The sequence below is a fragment of the Thermothelomyces thermophilus genome, chromosome 2 (assembly GCF_000226095.1).
Source record: "Thermothelomyces thermophilus ATCC 42464 chromosome 2, complete sequence".
Lineage (NCBI taxonomy): Eukaryota > Fungi > Ascomycota > Sordariomycetes > Sordariales > Chaetomiaceae > Thermothelomyces > Thermothelomyces thermophilus.
Window position 1 is genome coordinate 5,061,865 of NC_016473.1, and position 19,476 is coordinate 5,081,340.

At 58.5% G+C, this 19,476-nt stretch overlaps 6 protein-coding genes across 6 annotated transcripts; 4 read left to right on the forward strand and 2 right to left on the reverse strand.

Annotated features, from left to right (window-relative positions):
• Positions 1–2,369: 2,369 nt before the first annotated feature.
• On the forward strand, positions 2,370–2,962 carry MYCTH_2302869 (uncharacterized protein). Its single transcript, XM_003662287.1, has one exon. It carries the CDS (start codon positions 2,484–2,486, stop codon positions 2,637–2,639), a length of 156 nt encoding a protein of 51 aa, XP_003662335.1. The 5' UTR covers positions 2,370–2,483; the 3' UTR covers positions 2,640–2,962.
• Positions 2,963–3,896: 934 nt separating this feature from the next.
• MYCTH_2302870 (uncharacterized protein) lies at positions 3,897–6,204 on the reverse strand. The gene is made up of 3 exons (XM_003662288.1): positions 5,469–6,204; positions 4,090–5,404; positions 3,897–4,024 (listed from the first exon to the last, which is right to left on the reverse strand). Exons 1-3 carry the CDS (start codon positions 6,115–6,117, stop codon positions 4,021–4,023), a joined length of 1,968 nt encoding a protein of 655 aa, XP_003662336.1. The 5' UTR covers positions 6,118–6,204; the 3' UTR covers positions 3,897–4,020.
• A 1,210-nt stretch (positions 6,205–7,414) lies between these two features.
• Positions 7,415–8,532, reverse strand: MYCTH_2314933 (uncharacterized protein). The gene is made up of 5 exons (XM_003662289.1): positions 8,391–8,532; positions 8,244–8,339; positions 8,140–8,177; positions 7,925–7,973; positions 7,415–7,757 (listed from the first exon to the last, which is right to left on the reverse strand). Exons 1-5 carry the CDS (start codon positions 8,436–8,438, stop codon positions 7,659–7,661), a joined length of 330 nt encoding a protein of 109 aa, XP_003662337.1. The 5' UTR covers positions 8,439–8,532; the 3' UTR covers positions 7,415–7,658.
• Positions 8,533–8,723: 191 nt separating this feature from the next.
• Positions 8,724–10,535, forward strand: MYCTH_2314934 (uncharacterized protein). Its single transcript, XM_003662290.1, has 3 exons — positions 8,724–8,862; positions 9,062–9,446; positions 9,505–10,535. The coding sequence occupies exons 1-3, from the start codon at positions 8,818–8,820 to the stop codon at positions 9,732–9,734; spliced, it is 660 nt and encodes a 219-aa protein (XP_003662338.1). The 5' UTR covers positions 8,724–8,817; the 3' UTR covers positions 9,735–10,535.
• Positions 10,536–11,254: 719 nt separating this feature from the next.
• On the forward strand, positions 11,255–13,840 carry MYCTH_2314935 (uncharacterized protein). The gene has a single exon (XM_003662291.1). The coding sequence runs from the start codon at positions 11,724–11,726 to the stop codon at positions 13,533–13,535; it is 1,812 nt and encodes a 603-aa protein (XP_003662339.1). The 5' UTR covers positions 11,255–11,723; the 3' UTR covers positions 13,536–13,840.
• Positions 13,841–14,896: 1,056 nt separating this feature from the next.
• MYCTH_2302880 (uncharacterized protein) lies at positions 14,897–19,373 on the forward strand. The gene is made up of 2 exons (XM_003662292.1): positions 14,897–15,039; positions 15,211–19,373. Exon 2 carries the CDS (start codon positions 15,375–15,377, stop codon positions 19,140–19,142), a length of 3,768 nt encoding a protein of 1,255 aa, XP_003662340.1. The 5' UTR covers positions 14,897–15,039; positions 15,211–15,374; the 3' UTR covers positions 19,143–19,373.
• The last annotated feature ends 103 nt before the right edge of the window (positions 19,374–19,476 follow it).

Consider the following 19,476-nt stretch of genomic DNA (forward strand, 5'->3'; position numbering starts at 1 on the left):
CGCCCAACCTGCAACGGAAACTGTCGTGGGCGCGGGAGAGGGCGATCAGTAATTTTGGGGCTGGCGTGTGCGTATACTATACTATATCGTGTGTTGTGCGACACCGTCTCGACGTGGGCGGTGCTCGTGCAAGCCCGTTCGTTGTTGCTCTGGGCTTCTCGCACTCGCACTGCGGGATTGACAGAGGACCGGCGGGATCAGGAGACGCTCATTTGTTGACAAGACCAGGCAGCTGTTTTGTTGACTGGACAGGGTCGGCCGACGCGGGATTCGATGTGTGGTGGGCGATGGAGCACGGGAAATGGGTTGGATGATGTCGTTCGTTGGCCACGGTTCAAGAGCGCCCACACAAGCTTTGGCTCAATTGTCTTGCACGGCACAGCAAGCAGTGGGGAAATTGTACTGGGTCTGCCCACACCGTTTTGGGTCTGCACACTTGAAACCGGCCAAAACGGCACTCAACACGCCAAAACCGAGAACCGTTTGATGCTTATGCACCACTGTGCACATCCGCTACTCGTTTGCCACCCGGAAAGCCGTTCCGAACCTTGGCACCTCTTCCATCTCCTCTCGTTTTCTTGCACGTCCGTACTAGTAGTTACACGTATCATTGGGAGCTCTGGGGCTAGAGTTCGTTCTCCTTAGCGACCGTGATGGTACTGCCTTGAAACGCCTCAAAGCAATGCGTAACGGAGGACTTGCTCCACCTACCGGACCGCTGGATCTCACTGGTACCTGACGGTGGCACAGTATGAACGTTACAGTAGGGATAACTACCCGATGCCCAGAGGCGCAGAGATTATCTGAAGTGGTGGCCAACAAATTGCTCTTGTGATGTGGCCCAATGCCTGATTGACGACGTGTGGTACGAAGATGGTCTGACTTAGCTAGCTTCGCTGAGCAATCATCAGTCTACACATTGTTACAGTGTACTTAGACGGGACGCTCGTGGTATATTGTACAGGTGATCGAGTTAAGTACCCTCGACGAAGCGCCGTCTCACCGCAAGTCCTGGTTCCCTTGCGAACGAGCCCATGGCTCCACTTTCTTCGCTTCCAGAAATTCTTCCCCGCTGATTCCGAACAGCTGGTGACGCACGGAGTTGATGAAATCTGCTTCATCGTGACGGCGTCAGGACCGGGTCTTCTCCTGGATTCTTGTCAGCCTGTAGACCACCCCGCGTGGCATCCACGAAGAGTGATTAGGTGCGATGCAGCAGGTTCTGAACAGCAGTAATGACGACATTTCGGGTTATCAATTTGAAGGAAGCGTGGGATGAATGTGGACGACGACCAAGTGTGCCATCCGCGAGACTTTTTTCAGCCTCTCACAAGTGGCCAAGTGGACGGGTGGCTTAGCGAAGCGAGTGTAACAACGTGCCACAGACCGGCAGTTTTGGGTGTCATTTACCACCGCTGTAGTTTCGCTGGCAGAACGGTGAAGGCCGCCGGGGACGGGAAAAAAAGGTCGAGAGGTATCAAGTCAGCAGTGCTGCCTGATATCTGGCTTAGTGTAGTTGTGTGTCTCATTCCGGTAAATGTTGGTAATCATGATAATGTGAATTCATGATGGGATCCGCCCCTCCGTCGTTCCGCCTCCGTCTGGAAAATCGGGAGGACAAGAACGGTCCCGGCAGGGGCCGAAGCGACCCCGCTGCCGCGCCGCCCTTGACCAATGCAAGGGACAAGTTCATCATCTCACAGGGGCAACAAACTGCCATGATCGATCCCAAAAACAAACTCGTCCGTTCTTGGCCCTTGCGTTCTCCAAGTACTGTACAGCACACTACGGAGGTACAAACAAAAAAAAAAGCCGCACGCTATTCTACCTAGTGTAGCTACCTTGCTTCGTACTGTGTTTACCCCACGGCACCGTTAGTTTCAAGTGGCTCTACTAGTGTAACAGGCAGGCAGAGAGATGGTGAGAGCGTTTGTGCGGGTTCCGCAAACCGCGCGACTCGGTTCGAGCCCTACCATGCATGGTACCAACGGCTGTGTGACACGTGGTGCGGGTGAGAATCGAGAATTCTTTCCCTGCGCTTGGCCCCCAATGGCACTGCATTGGTTGAAGACTCACATCTACCCAATTTGGACGTGAAAGCGGGCTCGGCTATTCCAACAAGGTTTCATGAAGTGCTACACAATCACGAAAAGACACTGGGATTGTAGCGCGTACTTGGAATATGATGCTCCGCGAATGCATGTAAGGTCGTTACGTATATACTTTAATATATGGAGGTACCTGATGTACAGTCCATACATAGGTAATAGGGCTGGGTTGGGATGTCTCGGGGCGCTCCTGCCCGCTCTCATTTTGGGATGAGCAGCCGCCAGGCGGCATAGCTGCTTTCCTAGCGGCACCCATTAACTATTACTACAGTAGACACTGCTACTCAAATCATCGCCCATTCGATCGCCGCTCATCCCGACCAGCTTTGGCCCTGCGCAGGAACCCGCGCGTTTCACTCGCTCGGCGCCGCTAAGATGCAGCAGCAGGTCACCTGGGCTGAGCCCGTGCCGTTCCTTCAGCCCCAACTGAAAAAGCCGCCGATGATGCTGCCTCGATCGCCCTTCCTCCCACCCCCCGCTGCAGTGAGATCGATGAACATGGGCTTGTTATCGCTGCTGACGGGCCGATGAGCGTTTTCAACCACAGGACGCCGCTGACAAAAGGATATTGCATCCTAAAAGCCCTGGGAAGCCGCGGCCCCCCACGGCCGATTTTGTCTCGTTGACTCAAGAAGACCTCCCTCTCGAACTTTGCGCTGATGGTGTGCCCTGCTCGGAGCTTGGAGAAGATGAAAATCGACGCAGCTGAGTGTGTCACACACCCTTTGCTAAATTTAGGTTGAGAAGAGTGTTGCGGCGAAAGGCTGCTTTGTGCCGACTTCCTGCGGTCTTGGGTAGCGAGCTCCCTCCTCCGTCACCGAGCGCCGCTGTTTTCGCGTATCCTAAGTCACGCCGCAGGTAAGGACTTGCCGAGAAAGGCAGCTTTCGGAATCGCAGCTTCAAGACTACACTACGGACGTACACTGACTGCTACATCGAGAGCCAAAAGCCTCGATCGCCGTATGGCAGAACACACTCTGGCATGGCGCCCAAGACCTAACTCTTCGAGTTCCAAGTCGCTTAGACTCAGTTCGACAATCTCGCGGTGTCTTCTCAAATCTCGCCGAGGAGGTTTTGTTAAACTTGCCTGTGAGCTCTCAGTCTTTGTACCTAGTTCGATATAAGCTGCCAGCTCGGACCTCTCATTATCAAGTAGCATATTGACTGAATTTTATATCACTCTCGAGCGTACAACGACGCCGTCCATCATACAGCTGGCTCGATGTCTCTTTGTGGTGGGGGTTTGAGATGTGGCGAGTCTCATTCAGGGGTCAGTTGTAAATGAGCGTCCCACCTCGCATGGCTGTAATGATCTCGACCTGAACTCCCTCCAACGACTTCCTGGCAGCCGGCACCTCGGCAAGGATGACAAGGATGCAGACTCAGCATGCACACTGGACGGAGCAGCCAAAGCTTTCCACGTACTCTCCGTTCTTGAATTCAACCTTACCTATCGACTCGGAGAGAAGTAACAGAGTGAGTTGCCAAAGATATCGATCTATCCTATCCATGACATCGTCGTATATATCCTATGTAGTGGGTCGGTACACATCAATCAATCATTCATGCCTCGGAGAAGCATACATCAGCGCATTACCGGACAAGGCCGCTCCAACCAGAGACAACAAGAGGAAAGTAAGACAGGTTTATGGAGGAAGAACATGAAAAAGGCCAGGAAAAAGGAAAGACGTGGAGCACGGGACGTGCCGTGAGAGAGACCATGCCCGGATGGAAGTGAGTTAAGGAGCTCGCGAGAGGTAGCTGGCTAGGCGACCGACCATGCGTGCCTCCCAACATTCCATATCTCATCCTCCACCCAGCTGTGCTCAACTCAACCAGCCACCCTCGGGAAAGCCCGCTCCGTTCCCGAAACCACCAGAACATCAATCGTCACACAGGTATCTATCGATATCTACCTGACCAGCCAAACATATCAGTCGTAGGGCGTCAAGTATAAAAAAAAAAAAAAGGCATGCCTCACTCCTTAATCGCCTCCCCGACCCCACTGCTGCCGCTGTCGTCCTTCTTGCCCACGAACGCGCTCGCCGCCCAGCCGACCCAGCTCTGGCGCCGGTTGGCGTTGGCATTGGCGGTGGCCTCGGCCTTTTCCTGCACCAGCCTCAGCGGCCGCGGCTTGTTGCCCGCAAACGTCGTCGTCTTCTCGTGGTGGTGCGTCGACCGCGGCGGGCTGGCCTGGCTGGGCGGGGTGCTCACGCCGTCGGCGCCGGCCCCCGTGGTCGAGACGGAGGCCGAGTCGCCGCTGGTGCTGCTCGTCTCGGACTTCATGCCGGGGAAGTTGCCGCCGCCGCCGCTTGTGCGGTTACCCGCTCCTTGTGGGAGGAAGAAGGCCTGGCTGGAGCGGAGCGAGGGCGAGAGTGGGCCGTCGGTCGTCGAGGGGCCCTTGTACATGGCATTGACGATGCTGGCGGCGCCGGGGACGCTCGTGAACTGCTCGCTCATGGGACGGGCGCGGCGAGTGCTCGCCGAGCGGGCCAGGCCGATGGGGATGCTCGGGGCCGTTTCCGGGTTGCTGATGGCCGAGTTCTGGCCGGTCGAGTGCGTCAGGGTCACGGGGCGGGGCTTGGGCTTGGGCGCGGCGCTGCTGGAGCCGCCGCCGATGGCGATGGACTTGGCGCGCTGGAGCAAGGACGGCCCCGGGGCGGGCTTGGGCGGGGGAGGCGGCGGAAGGTCCTTGTTGGTGTCGGGCGCGCTCTTGAAATCGCTCGACTGGTCGAGGATGTGCTCGAAGCCCTGGTGTTGCAGCAGCCGCTCTATGATCTTGTTGATGTAGAGCGTCAGGGCCTTGTTCTGGTCCTTGACTGACCTCAGCTCGGCCTCCAGGCGCCGTTGCGTCTCGAGATCGTGCTCGTGCGCGTGCTCGTCGTGGGCTCCCGAGAGCTCATCGGCCAGGCTGGTGCCGCCGGTCCTGCCCTCGAGGGCGGCCAGGGCGTCCTGGTTCGCCGACGCGCCGCCCGAGTAGGCGAGGTCGTTGGCGCCAAAATCCCCTTTGAGGGTGCGCTCCTGCAGCAAGAGTTGGTAGCTCTCATTGTCTTCCATCAGCCTCGCATTGGCCATGCGCGCCTCCATGAGCTGGCGCTCGACCTCCTGAAGGCGGCCGCCGCCCTGGTTTTGTGATTCGACCAGTTTGATCTGCACCTCGGCGAGCTCGAGCCTCAGCGACTCGATCAGCTTGTCCTTTTGCAGCAGAAGCTTGGAATTGTTGCGCGAGTCGCTCCGATGGATCGAGCTCGGTGGGGCGAAGCTGCCGTTGTCGATGCTTGGCGAGGTGTTCACCGCTATTCAGAGGTGGGCATGTCAGTGGACGTCCGGAGAGGGGATGACTGAAGGAGGACCCCTTACATTGCCTTGTTGGCCGGTCTTCATCATGGTTCCTCTGCGCCAGGCTATCCTTGAGCCTCTGGATGACGGCCTGCATTTCCTCCTCGCGGTTTGCCATCTCCTCCTTCTCCTTCATCATTGCGCTCCGCTCACCCTCGTAGATGGTCTCCATCTCGCGTATCTGCCGAAGAGCATCGCGCTTCTCGTTGGTCAGAGCCTCGATCTGCTCCTCACTCTCGTGCACCCTCTCCTCCAGCTTTGCTTGCTCCTTCAGCGCATCGTCCAGCTTGCTCTGCAGTACTTCGGCCTGGCGCTTGTAGGTCTCGAACCCGGATTCGGCCTGAGCCAGCCGCTCTTTGAGGTCATCTATTATGGCAACTGTCTCGGCACGCAGGGCCTCTTCGCGCTCGATGTCTGGCGAGCCGGTGCCATTGCCGTTGATGGTGGTGCTGTTACTCAGCATGGACTCGCGTCTCTGGTGGGCGGCCGCGCGAGCGGACACGGGATTTCCCTTGCGGTTCGAGAGAGTCCGGGCGACGCCGGCGCCGCTCGGGCTGGAGGTTGACGAGGGCATGGAAGCCCTGGGAGTCGGTCGCGAGGGCGTTCCCGTAGGCGTTCCCGTGGGCGTCTCGTGGCCTGTTGCCGGAGGCTTCTTGACAGCGCTCGCCATGATATTTTCGTCTGCCGGAAACGAGTTTCGACTCGCTTCGGTATGCGAAAAAAAAACCGCCCGGGTGCGGTCAAAAAAAAATGAAATCGCGATGCTGAATGCTACTCGGTACGCGGTAGGCTTAGGATTGGCTTCGTTCACCGTGTTTTGTTTCGTGCGAGACGACGGTTGGGGCTCAACGGGGAACGGTACTCTTCAAAGGGAGCACGGGGATGATGGATATTTGCTGGCCCACTGCAACCTTACCCGACCAAGCAGGCGACGGCCACCGTTTGACTGCTGGCACGGCCACTAACTAGAACCAGTTGTGGCCCGGGCCCAAGGTGCTCCAGCAACAGGGAGGCAGAACTGCCCACTAAGACAGGGTTCTGTTGTCCAATCAAGTCAGCCAAAGCCGCCCCCCTTTTTCTCAAAGCCCAACAATCCCAGGTTGTAGCCCGGAGGCAGTCTGTCTTTGTTCAAATAAGGCACGAAATTGGCTTCGACCGTCTGCGCTTCGGAAGTATGGAGTTTGCTCCTCTTACAATTGTGCGTTCTGACTGTACGCGCCGTTTGCGTTTCCACCTCTTTGTTTTACTGCAAAGGTCGCCAAGAGACCAAAGGACGAGAAGTTGCCAAATGCGACGTCGAAAAGTACCCAGTTGCATGGATGGCCCCAAACAGAAATCGGCTTGCAGATGCCGCTCTAGTGTATCTGACCGCCTCCCTCAGCCGAGGAGTCTCAGGTTGCACCGACTATCTCACTGCTGCTCGACTGTGCAATGCTTGTAGCCGAGTACAGAGTACTGATATTGGTGAATGAGCGGGTCCCTTCGCATATCATGCAAGCAGCCTGGTTCACAAACATCCGTTGGGTTTTGAAATGCGCCGATTCGAGGCAGTTCTAGTAGGCTCGAGGGAGCTGAGCTCGACCCTCAGGAAATCTCTTGCTGCACGTCGAGAAAAGCTCAGAACGTTAGTTATCAAGTACTGTACATACGTGAGAAGGGACCCACATGCAAGAAAACAGGCACTGCTTGAATCCAAGTTTGGCTCGAGTTTGATTGTGGTGTACGGGGCAATCTGGGAATCAATGCATCTACCAGCACTGACACGGCTCGCATGGTTTGATGGGTCCGTCGTGGAGCATGAAACAACCTTGTTTCGGGGCTGCGGAACGAATCAAGCGGAGAGCCGCTGTCCAAGTCCCCTCGCCTGAGTCGGGCACGCCAGGGCATCTGTGGGACGTGAACCGTGAATGGAAAGCGCTGAATCACCCTCCCAAATAGTCGCACCTAGTGTTCTGACTCTGAAGCGGTACATCTAAGTTTCGCCAGCACAGGCGCCCGAGCATGGTCGGGCTAGGAGACCAAGTTGTCATGAACTACGTACGACTAGTCTACGGAGTGGCCGTTTCTGGTCCAACACCGAATGTCGGAGGTGGCCGTCAAAAAAACCTCTTTGCAGCCGGATATCGCCAAGTCATCATGTCGTTTTGTTTCCCCATCTCAGACCCGAACGCCGTGTGAATGCCAACCGGTTCCCGCCTTGCTGCATGACTCTTAAGCCTGCTGGTCGCTGAGGATATCACTGTCACCAGCGTCCAGGATGGCCATGGTAGAGCAGCGGAAAAGCTTGCCGCAGGCGGTACCAAGCTCAATCTGTAAAGGATGCGAGTAAGCATGGGAACAGGTACCCTCCAAAGTCTGCAACGAGACTTCTTCTCTGGGCAGGCCGGGCGACCGAGGTCTCTCCGGCCGGGAACAACAAAGCAGGAGCCTGTGTTGTCCAATACACAGAATCAGACGTCTCAAGGGTCTCAACTTACGTTGGTGCCGGTGTAGTGGTGAACGGCAGTCTTGGACATCATCGAGTAGCTAATCGATAGGTTAGCCATCCTGTCGTCATCCTCCGGATCTCGTTTGCTCAATGTCCAGGACGGACCAAGGCACATGGGCGGGAGCACCATGGCCCATTGCCTTTGGCTGCTGCCGCACGCGCCTAGACCCGTCCCTTCATCTCGCACTCGTGGTTGCCACATACTACTCGAGCTCGGACTTGCGAAGGGGAGGCGTGTTGGCCTAGCAATCAATTAGCATCCATATGGCTCATTCGCAAAGAAGGTAGTCAAAGGGACAAAAACTCACAGCAATGAGAATGAGCTTGGCCTTGCCGGAGCGAAGAGCCTTCAGGGTGCTGCGGTAGCCCAGCACGACCTTGCCCGACTTGATGACGAGGGCAAGCTGTTTTCGATGTCAGTGAAGAACGTCGAATCGTCAGTCGCAGAAACGGACCTTGGCGCCGATGGACTGGGCGTCGGACTTTGACTTCTTGGGGGCCATTGCGACGGTGCTGAGGTTTGTCGAAGAAGTGAGACTCAAATCGGCTCCTGGCGGTGTTGTCCTCGTCGCTGGCTGGGGTTGTCGCTGAGGGAGCAGAATCGCAAACTCGCCGAAATATTCTTTTTGCCGATGTGAATTCGCCTGCAGAGTGGGCTGAGTTCTCATTGGCTGAGCTTTGGGTGTGCCAGAGGTTCTCTCGAAACCCTAACGGCTCCACTCTTTTCCGACCAACAACTCGGCCGGTTGCATGACGAATCTTTGGATTGGTAATCGCGAGGCGAATTTGATTTGGTCAAAACCGCAGAGGCTCCCAACCATCCCCCTCTCCCCAAGACCAAGTCGATACCCGTTGTCGTGACATCGCAAAAACACCGTCACAATGGCTCGCCGTCCCGCCCGCTGCTACCGCTACTGCAAGAACAAGGTAAGCGGCTGTTGGCTTTGCTTTGGCCTCCTGGTTGAGGGTTTTCGCATGCACTCCCAATAGTGAAGCGAAAGGGCAAGAGAAGGACAAGCGGATGCGTCGGAAGTCTCCTGCAAGGGATGGACAAGAGGAGGAAATTCTGGCCCGTTATATGCCATGGATCGTGTCAAGCCAGATTGCTAACGACAAGCGCTTCTAGCCGTACCCCAAGTCGCGGTTCAACCGTGGTGTGCCCGACCCCAAGATCCGCATCTTCGATCTCGGCCGCAAGCGTGCCACCGTCGATGACTTCCCGCTCTGCGTCCACCTCGTCTCCAACGAGTATGAGCAGCTGAGCTCCGAGGCCCTTGAGGCTGCTCGTATCTGCGCCAACAAGTACCTCGTCAAGACGGCGGGCAAGGAAGGTTTCCACCTCCGCGTCCGTGCCCACCCGTACCATGTCGTCCGCATCAACAAGATGTTGTCCTGCGCCGGTGCCGATAGACTGCAGACTGGTATGCGTGGTGCGTGGGGCAAGCCTAACGGCACTGTCGCCCGTGTCAACATTGGCCAGATTCTCATGAGCGTGCGCACTCGTGACTCCAGTACGTATCCGTGTCGGCTCTTTCGGTTGGATATGTCAGCCGCTAACCTAGATCGCAGACCGCGCCTTTGCCCTCGAGGCCCTCCGCCGCTCCCAGTACAAGTTCCCTGGTCGCCAAAAGATCATCATCTCTAAGAACTGGGGTTTCACCCCCCTCCGTCGTGAGGAGTACCTGGAGAAGAAGGCTGCTGGCCGCGTCAAGGTGGATGGTGCCTACGTCCAGTTCCTCAGCAACCACGGCAACCTCGAGGAGAACATGAAGCGCTTCCCGGAGGCCTTCAGCGCCTAGAGGAGCCTTGTGGGAGAGGAGGAATGGTTGTCTGGCTTTTAGGGTGGCGTAAACGGTCATTTTAGGGCTGAAACGAGGGCATGTTAACTAACATCGTGGTCTTGATTCGGCATAGTCAATGGAACCATTCAAGCACAGTGGTTCTCAATGGACAACAGGACAGTGCATCCTCGTTTCTCGGCTGTGTTCCTGGTGTCTTTGCGCGAGACGCTGTTTTGGTGCCTGAATGGAACACTCCCATACCGCCGCTGTCCTACAGAACATCCCCTCAACAGCCAAATGGGGTGGAAGGATGGGGTTGGGCGACAGAAGTCCGGGTGAGGCAAGGACGAGGCGATCGTAGTTGTTGCCGCCTAGAGGAAAAGGCCGGCTGCGCCGGGTGAGTTCGGGTGTGAGATGTTGCTGACAGTTACACGTGAAAGTTGAAGGCCGATGGTGCCGGAAGGAACCGAGCCAGCATGATCGCAAAGCAAAGGCGCAGATCCGACATCAGCAGTGCTCTCAGGAAGAGTCTTTGGTGCACAGAATGCGGACAATCCCGAATCATCAGCCTGCGATATCCTGTCGTTTCGGGGACAGTGCCTTTCTCCTTGCTGCTGTTCATGCGTGTAGTGCCCCATGTTTTCCATCACCCGGTTGGGAATCAATTGCATCTCTGAATCGCGCTAGTTGGATATCAGGTAGATGATGAGTGGAACTAGCTGGGAGACACCGCTCTCATGGAGTCAAGAGGCACATAGCGGACTCAGCACCCAATAGCTCATTACGATAAGCTAGATAATACGTACAGGCTTCCTGGTCATCTGTTCTGTACGCTAGTATAGTGCAGCTGTTGAACTGGCGATGTGTGGACCCGGTATGCTCTCATATCAGCCTGATGTTTCGATCCATTTTCCTCTGGGAACTTGGAACGTCAGCGATATGTAAAGTACTGTACTTGCTTATGCGTCTGTGTCCATACCTATGTGGGTGCGTCAGGTACGTACGTGCGCGCGTACCGTATGTGTGGGTGTGTCTCTCTATCGAGTCCGTACGGTATCCTGTCTTGTTGTATGTACATTACATACAGCGCGTAGTGAACCTGAACCCCTCTTGTGCCTCCTGAGCTTTAGCCCCCTCACACTCGTCACTTTTGAGCATCTGGGCTGGTCACATTGAGGTTGCTTCCGGCTCAGGTATTGTATGTTGTGTGTATTGTATGTATGTACATACATACACTGCACGATGGCAAGAGGCGGCATGATGTGATGAAGAGTGGGGGCTGCAATGGTCAGGCGGCGGTGGGCCGAAGTGACTAGGGTCTCAACCAAGCACAGCGCTAGCAACCCGTCTCTCCCCTCCATTACCACGCTAATCCCGTGCTGCCGTGAGCGTAACCAGAACTACGCCAGGGCCCCCTCCCCGTTTCCCAACAGATCTCTCAGTGTGCAGTCCTGGCCCTTCCGGCCTCCCTCCATTTTACCGCGTACGCTGGCTGTTTGCTAGTTTGGTCGCACATACTGTATATATCTCGCGCCTTCCGCATCTTGGTTTGAAGCCCATAGTTTAGGTGCTAAGGGGCAGTACATACATACATACATAACCCCGCGACACAGCAATCAACAAACACCTTGCGGCTGGGGCTGAACTAGGGCCCTCTTAACGGAACTGTCGTCCCGCCATCGATAACCTTCGGTTCCCGGCCCGTCGCCTCGTCCCACTCGACTACTTCATACATCCAGCACGCAATCAAAGTGTTTGAAACGAGATCCCGGCTAGATTCATTCACCGCCTTAGCACCAGAAACGCGGCTCGAGGCACTAAAGCGACCACCTGTCGTACACCAGCGACGTGGCTGCTGCTGTGCCTCCTTCCCTTGTCGAAACATAGCCTCTACTCGGATCGTCGACCCACGACTCCGGGAAACTCTCCCCCTCTTTAACACCCAAGTATCTACTGGAATCAACCCGCCATCTTCCCCTACCAAGACTGGAGGTTTTTGCATGCACTATGGCCTTTCAGCAACCCACACGCCAGCTCCCCTCACGGGTGATCCGCAATGAAGTAGGGACTGGGGATCGTTCGGTTCCTCATCCACCGCAGGACCAGCCGGCGCCCAACGAGTCTCAGACATGGGTCCTCTTCACTCCCGGCACCGATGCGGGGACCACCGCCTCATACCTCAGCTCAGTCCAAGATGACCAAATAACAGCGGGCAGGTCCAGGATCGGTGATCTTGGCAGTCTCGACACCTCTGCACGATCCGAGTTCGACCTGCAAGCCGCGTCAGAGGGCGTGACAGAGAGCGTTGCCGAGGAGGATGCCGAGCTTGATAGCCTCGATAGCCATCTCCCCGAGTTTCGAACAGTTCCGGGTACCTACGACCAACCCGAAGTCGTCGCACATGCGGCACCGGTGCTGCCGGGGCACGATGGCTTAGGCTCGTTTCCGTTCGAGGCTCCAGCCATGAGCGCTGAGGTTCAGGAGCGAATGTACGCCTTCGAGAGATTCAACCCCAACCGCGTGACGCACAGGGCCGATAGCTTCAATCTGGCCCTGCTGGAGCCCGAGACAGAAGAGGCGCAAGATCTGGAGCGGAACCGTAGGATAGAGGCCTGGCGGTTAGAACAGAGCCGGCTGCTGCTCGAGGACATTCGAAAGGAAACAAGGAGGAGGCGACTGTCCGAGGCGTCCCTCGGAAAGGCGGCGCAACAAAACAACGCGGTACAACAAGAGGCGGAGGGGAGGAGCGTCGCGGACGAAGAGGCGGCAGAGATCAACCTCAGCGGGACGGACTGGCATGATCAAGACGAGCCATCACCGAGTGGCGGTGCGAAGCCTGGCTTCTGGAACCGGATTGCCCGGACCGTCATTCGTGACTTGCTGGGGATCGACGACAGGCTGCTTGCGATCCTCTTCGGGGAAGCCCTCCCGGAGGACGTGGACATGGTCTCGTCGACACCTACGGCGCCCCAAGCGGATGCCCGCAACCCCGCACCGAGCGGCGTCGGGTCGGAGTCACACCTCGAGTCGGACTGGCAGTTGCGCATGCTGGAACGCATATCTCGAGAGCTTGGCGTGCTTGTGCACCACATGTCGACTCACCCCGGAGCCTTCTCGACCTACACAAGGGTGCAGCACGTAGCCCTTCCGTATGCGGGCCTGCCAGTCATTCCCGAGGCACCCGCCGACGTGGCCGACTCGGGGCAGAAGCTGGACGACAGTGTTCCGTCCATGCCGCAGTTCAAGCCCACTATCAGCCGGCCGGTCGACGCCCTTAGTGCGCGCCGCCCCTCGGAACAGCTCACGCACTCGGCCACGTCCGCTTCGGGCGCGACCGCCACTGAGGACCAACACACATTTACACAGCAAGAATGGGAGCAGGACCTTGACATCCGGCTGGTCTTCCGGTACTTGCGATCCCGCTTCTCCTCCTCTCGGCAGACATCACCGTCGTTCTCGCCGGGTGGTACGCCGCATCGCACCGGTTCCAGCACGCAGGACGTGGCCGCAAAGGTGGCAAGGGTCCGTCAGCATCACCCGCTCGTGTCTCATGCCCACGCCCACGCACACACGCATGGCTACCACCGTACACGCCCGGCCGTCGAGCGGCGCACGTTCAAGGCGACGGTGCCATCCAGCCCCGTCGCGGTCAGGCACGCGCCCGGCAGCTGCGCGAGTCAGAGCACTAGGCGGTCTGCACGGAGGAGCAGCATCTCGTCGCGGCCGTCATCCCGCCATTACTGGGATATCGGCGGGTCCATTGGGACCGGGAGCGTCATTGCCAGCACCGGCCCGATGGGAAGCTGGGGCGAAGTTTGAGGGGAAGACGTGCCAGCCAGTCGTTCACGACAAGGGGGCTGACCGCCACGGGCGTTGTATTATATAGCTATCGACTCTCGGCCTTGTCTTCTCGTACGACAACACTTTAGGGTCGCATTCTGATGGCAAGGGGCATTTTTCTCTATCAAATGACGAGAAATATTGCCATTAGACTCGCATTGAGATGTTCACGCTAGATACCAGGCAGAGGTGGTTGGCGCGTCTCTCGAAAATACGGGTTATAGTGCGTCCCTATGCTGTACAGTATGTGGATGGATGCAGTGTTTTACGCAGTACACCACCCTGCAACTCCGCCCGCGGACTTTTCTCGCCCTGCATTTCGACTGGCGGCAAATCCCTGGTGTCTTGAAATAAGGATGTCTCAAATGCTGGGGCCTATCCGTGCAGCCATTTCGCTCGCCTTGTTCTTGACCTTGGCTAGTGCTGCAGGAACAGGTTCCAACTGTTCCCTGTTGCGGTTTTCGGGGTTCTGCAAATTTACAGGTTCCTGAGCTGAGCTATATGTTGGTTGGGGTGCAACAGCCCCGCCTCATCGGTGCTGCTGGCTCCCCATCCCGCCTTCATTTTGGGGCTACTCCGTTCCCGTGACAGGCAGGTGGCCGAGAAAGGAAAGCGGCGTCGGTTGGGGGGAAATGGAACGGTGAAGCTTGCTCACCATGGTCCGGAGTGCTTCGTCCACCACTGCGTGCTCCGTAACGTATGTAATCCGTACATACACTACCACAAGTGTACGGATTACGGATTATTGTACGGATTATGTATGGCCTTCCACCTCTTAACAACCACCGCCAGACGCGAAGCGACGCGACAGACAAATGGATGCAGGGATCTGAAACCAATCAGAAAGCTGCGACTTGCCAGCGAATCGAAAACAAACAGGGGGCCTGCAACCAATTCCGTTGCGGCCCGCGCGGACCACCTAGGCATTGACGCGTCTCGTTGGGCAGCTGTCCAATGGCCGCGCGATTGCACTCGAGCCTGAGAGAGAGAATCGGAGAGAGAATCGAGCGGAAGTGACCCCTCGCTTTCGGCGCTATCTTATCTCGGACGGCGGCATGAACCCTGTCCGTTCTGGGCGCATGGTCGAGTCATCCGTTCGCCTGACTTTGTACCGATGTAACTCTGCACTTCGGCAGGGATAAGAGCTCCACAGTTTGTTCCTTTCCCATTGCTCTTCCCTGGCTGGCCTGGGCCTGCGAGGTGCTGTGCGAGAGAAATGGGCCAGTGCCCGCACCCCGCCTTGCCTTTCCCCAAAAAGGTTCCCTGTGCACCCACACCTTGCCTGATTTACCCGACCGCCCGCCGTTGAAAGTTGCGACGCCTTTCTCTGGCAGAAGCCAATGCTGACGTTGCGCCTCACCTTGTGAGATTTTGCGACTCGGTTCTGTCTGGATGCGACCGGGGCGCCTTTTTGGTTTTTTTTTTTTTCGTCTCTTCGGCCCCTGATCAGGCGCGCAGCTTCGAACGAGTATATATATCAAGGGTTCGTCTGCTCCTTTCCCCTTCTCTCTCTCTCTCTCTCTTCCCTCGTATTCTCTGCTATCCATCGGATGGCCGCGGAACCGGGATCATCTGTCCTGTTCTGCCTTGCTTCCCGACTCGCGGCGGGGTCGCGACAAACGCTGTCTCCCCCTTGAATACTGACCGCTTGTAGTATCATGTATAACTGAGAACGCCCGGTCCTTGATCGCGAACGGTGTTGGGCCGCCGGCGCCGAAGCATCGCATATCCCGATCCTGGTCCCAACCCTTCCGAACGTACATTTTTCCTGGGAATTCGGAGTCCAATCGCTCCGAATCATGGTCGCCCGAGACCCCAATGGCTGCCACACCGTTTGACGTACCCGCGCCCGGCAGCGCATACGCTTTTGATATCTACAATGATGCCCAGTCCCACGCGCCGCGGGCGCCGGCGCCGGCGCTCCCGGGAGGGCCCTGCAATTACACGGACTCGACGCTGCCGCGCTGCGGTTGCCGCCGGTTCTGGAGTCGCGCGTCGCTCAGCAGCCCAGTCTTCCAGGACGCCGGCTCCCTGGCCGAAGTCTGCATGTGCTCACACCACGCCTGCTTCCACGAGGATGCCCAGCCCGGACAGACGCAACAGGAATTCGCCATGGCAAACGCTCCAGGACAGGAGAACCAAAAGCCCGTCGTCAGCCGTGCGCCTCTGAGCCCGGTTCAGCTTCCATCGCTCCATGCTCCGGGGAGCTTAGGGTCGTCGCTGGACTTTAACTTCTTGGACTTCCAAGCATCCTTGTCTGCCGCCAGGGTCGAGGCCGCCAACCCATCCCCGGCTGGGGACACCCATGCCGGACAGGACAGCCCAATGCCGGACACGGTTACTAACTGGGAAGAGCTGACCCGGTCCCCAGCCGGACATGCCAGAGGACTGCCGCCGATGCCCACCCAATGCTTGATGTCGCCCCCGCCCCCGCCGTCGACCTCGGCCTCCAGCCAAGCGAGGTATCTCCGGCCGTTTGCCGGGAAGGGGCTGCAGACACTAAGTGGCGTCTCTGCCCCAAGGCCAGAGTCGCGCCGGCGGGAACATGCTGAGCAGGCAGATGACCCGGGACAGGCGCCTACGGAGGCTGCCCCCACTCCCGAGGCAGCACCGTCACAAGACCGTCCCGTGTCGGGGCTGGAGACTGCCTACCAGAAGCTATCCGAGAGGGTCGATAGTCACGAACAGCGGCTCGACAGGCTGGAAACGAATTCCTTCTCCGTTGCCGGCCACGAGGACTGCCACGACAGGCACGAGAACATCGATCTCCGCGTCACCGAGCTGGAGTCGCGGGTAGACGAGGTGGAAAAGATCCTCAACGACAACGGCAGCGTCATCAGCAGCAGGCGGGCGCCAAAGCAGGGCGGCGGCGGCGGCGCCGACGACGCCACCGCCAGCGTTGCCTCCGTCTCGACGAATGCCACCGTGCTTGCCTCGAATCGCGCCGAGGTCTACAACCAACTCCAACAGCTACAAGCGCAGGTGAACCAGCTCCAGGCGGCCGCCTTGCCGTCGTACGTGAAACCCTGGGAGCTAGAGGTCGTCTTCCTACCGTTTCCGCTCAAAGGCATATGGATCGAAGCGAAGGAGTTTGCCAACCACCGCCGATCTACGGGATCCAACTTTGAGGGCTGGACGCAGATGCCAAACACTCTCAGCCGAGCGACGCCAGATCCGCAGTCGCCCAAGTTCCAGGAATGGCCGGGACAAGGCCCCGAGTCTAACTGGCTGTTGCCCAGGGCCTTTGCTGCCGGGCGCATCATTGACCAGCGGCTGAGGAGCCGCGGCTTGATCAAGACGGTTCTTGTTAGGGGGCCGGACGCCCGGAGCGTCCACCTTGCGATACACGACGCGTTCGAAGATGTCCTGCGAATCTCCTCCAGCTCAGAGGCGCGATCTGCGCTCGCACCCGATTATCCCCTCACCGAGTTCCTCGGGCTGAGGCAGGCCTGGGTTCCGTTGCGCAAGCTACACAAAGACTCCCGACTCCGGTTCCTCTCCCCGGCCGAGATGGCGACGCCGACACTGTGGGACTTCACCTTCCTCGCATCCAGCGTCGTCATGAAGGCGGCCGGCGCCCAGAGGCTCTACATCACCCAGCCGGAGGCTTACCTTCAGGACCACCCCCTAGGCTATCACGCCATCGAGGCGGGCTGGACGTGGCAGAAGCTGCGCCAGCTGAGTAGGGTCTACCCCGACTCCCAGAGCAGCGCCGACGTGCCCGAGGCCGACGCGCTCGAGGAGTGCTGGAACTGGAACGACCGCCTCGACGGTCCGCCCAGCGTGCCCGCCTCTGCCATCAGCCTGCGACAGTCCATCCACCAGCGCGCAGCTTCTCGCCGCTCCTCCACCGAACCCTCCGGCCAATTCTATACCGGCGTGGAATCCCCGATCCTGTCCACAGGTCACAGCCACAGCCACGGCGGCCCCAGCCGCTCCCGCGCGCAATCCCCCCTCATCCAGCGCGATCGCAAGGGCTCCTGGCCATCCAGCATCCGCGCGGGTTCGCTCCCGCCAGGCGCCCACCCCGCCCTCCTCTCACCCGCCCAATCCCGCCGCCGCGTCTCCTCCCACGCAGCGCTCACACCCTACGAGCGCCGCTCCTCTCCCTTCGTGCCCCGCGCTAGCCCGCGCCTCCAGAGTCCCCGACCAGGTCCCGTTCACAGCCACAACATGCCCACCTCGTCCACCAAGCGCCGCTTCGCCAGCCGCTCGCCCAGCCTCGCGCCGCGGAACACGCCCCGCTGGAGCAGAACCAGCATGAGCCGCTCACCCTCCCTCGCGCCCGGGGGGTTGTACGGTCAGAATCATCACCATCACCATCGTCATCACCATCGGGAGGACGAAAACGGGCGAGAGAGGAGGATGACGACGCCGTTCTACTACGCCACGCCGCATAGCGAGGCGGTGCCCGAATTTGGGTACCACCGTGGGGGGAGTCGAGGCCCGGTGGCTTTGGGAAATGGCAACGGTGATGCGGGGTTGAGGGTGTACGACGGCTACGGAGACGAAGACGAGGATATGGCCGAGGACGAGGGGTTTACGACCACGGGAAGCTCGGGCACCGGCGACGAGGGAGATAGCGAGATGACCGACCGACCCGACCATCCGGGCTATCACCGCCACTCTCACCAAAACTACCACCACCGGGCGAGCGGACGGCGAAGCGTGGAGCGGCAGGTCGGCAACGGATCGTTCGGGTTCGGCACCGACGGCGGCGATGACGCGGATCTGGACATCGACGTGTACGAGGACGAGGACGAGCTGGACGGTGTCGACACCGACGCCGGGAACATCACGGATCATCATCATCATCATCATCCTCATCATCCTCATCATCCGCCTTCCCGCCACCGCCGTTCCCGCTCTCATACCACCGGCAGTGGCGGCGGCGTGTGGCATGGGTTCGGCCGCCAGACGCCCTCCCTCGCCAGCCAGCAGCAGCAGCCCCTCCGGCCCGAGGACATACCATGGGCCGGCATCGAGGATCCCATCGCCAACGGCGGCATTGACCTCGAAGGCGACAGCAACATGTCGGACGGGGAGAACATCGACCCGACCTCGCAGTCGAGCCTGTCGCTGGGAGACGACGACGACAGGGGAGGGGGTCAGATCACGATCCACGAGGACGATGACGACGAAGATGACGACGACGAACTGGGCGGGATGGAAATCGTCGGACGAGGACAAGGGCAAGGACAAGGACAAGGACGACGAAAAGGAGGAAAACGAGAGGCCGAGAAAACCACCAACAACAACAACAACGACGACGACGACGACGACGACGACGACGACGAGGACGGGGACACGAGCAGCCAGGCGCCGAGCGAGTACTCGAGCAAGCCGGGGCCCTGGCAGATCATCCCGCTGCCGACGACGGAAGGGCCCAGCAACAGGGGGGTTGGTGGCAGCGAGCTGGACGTCGGCATGGCCCAGAAGCAGCCGCACATGATGACCCGCGGGGGAAGTGGTAGTGGCAGCAGCAGCAGGAGCTCGGTAATGGGGTTCCGGATCCACGAGGACGGCACTGCGGGGCCGGCCGGGCCAGAGTCGGCCGAGGGGCTGCTGGATACCCAGTGGGGGTGAAGAAGGCCGCTCTACAGATCATTCCTCCCGAGTCACTTCGATGGTTTTTACGTATAGCGGCGGGTCGATCTCGCATTAATCTTACATGTTTTGGTTTCGGTAATTGTCGGGAGCATCTACGCAGGCGGCGTAACGTTCGGGGGTTAGGTTCATATGAGGGAGCGAGCGTATCATATTTTTGGCTTGGTCGGCGTTCGGTTTCGTCATTGGATATTGGGGGGGGGGAGGGGGGGTTCTGGAGATACCTACTCGCTCACTGCTTACGTTTATATATATGTATGTACGTATGGGTACGATAATAGACTTCCCATCTCAGTTTCGGGAAAGCCCGAGT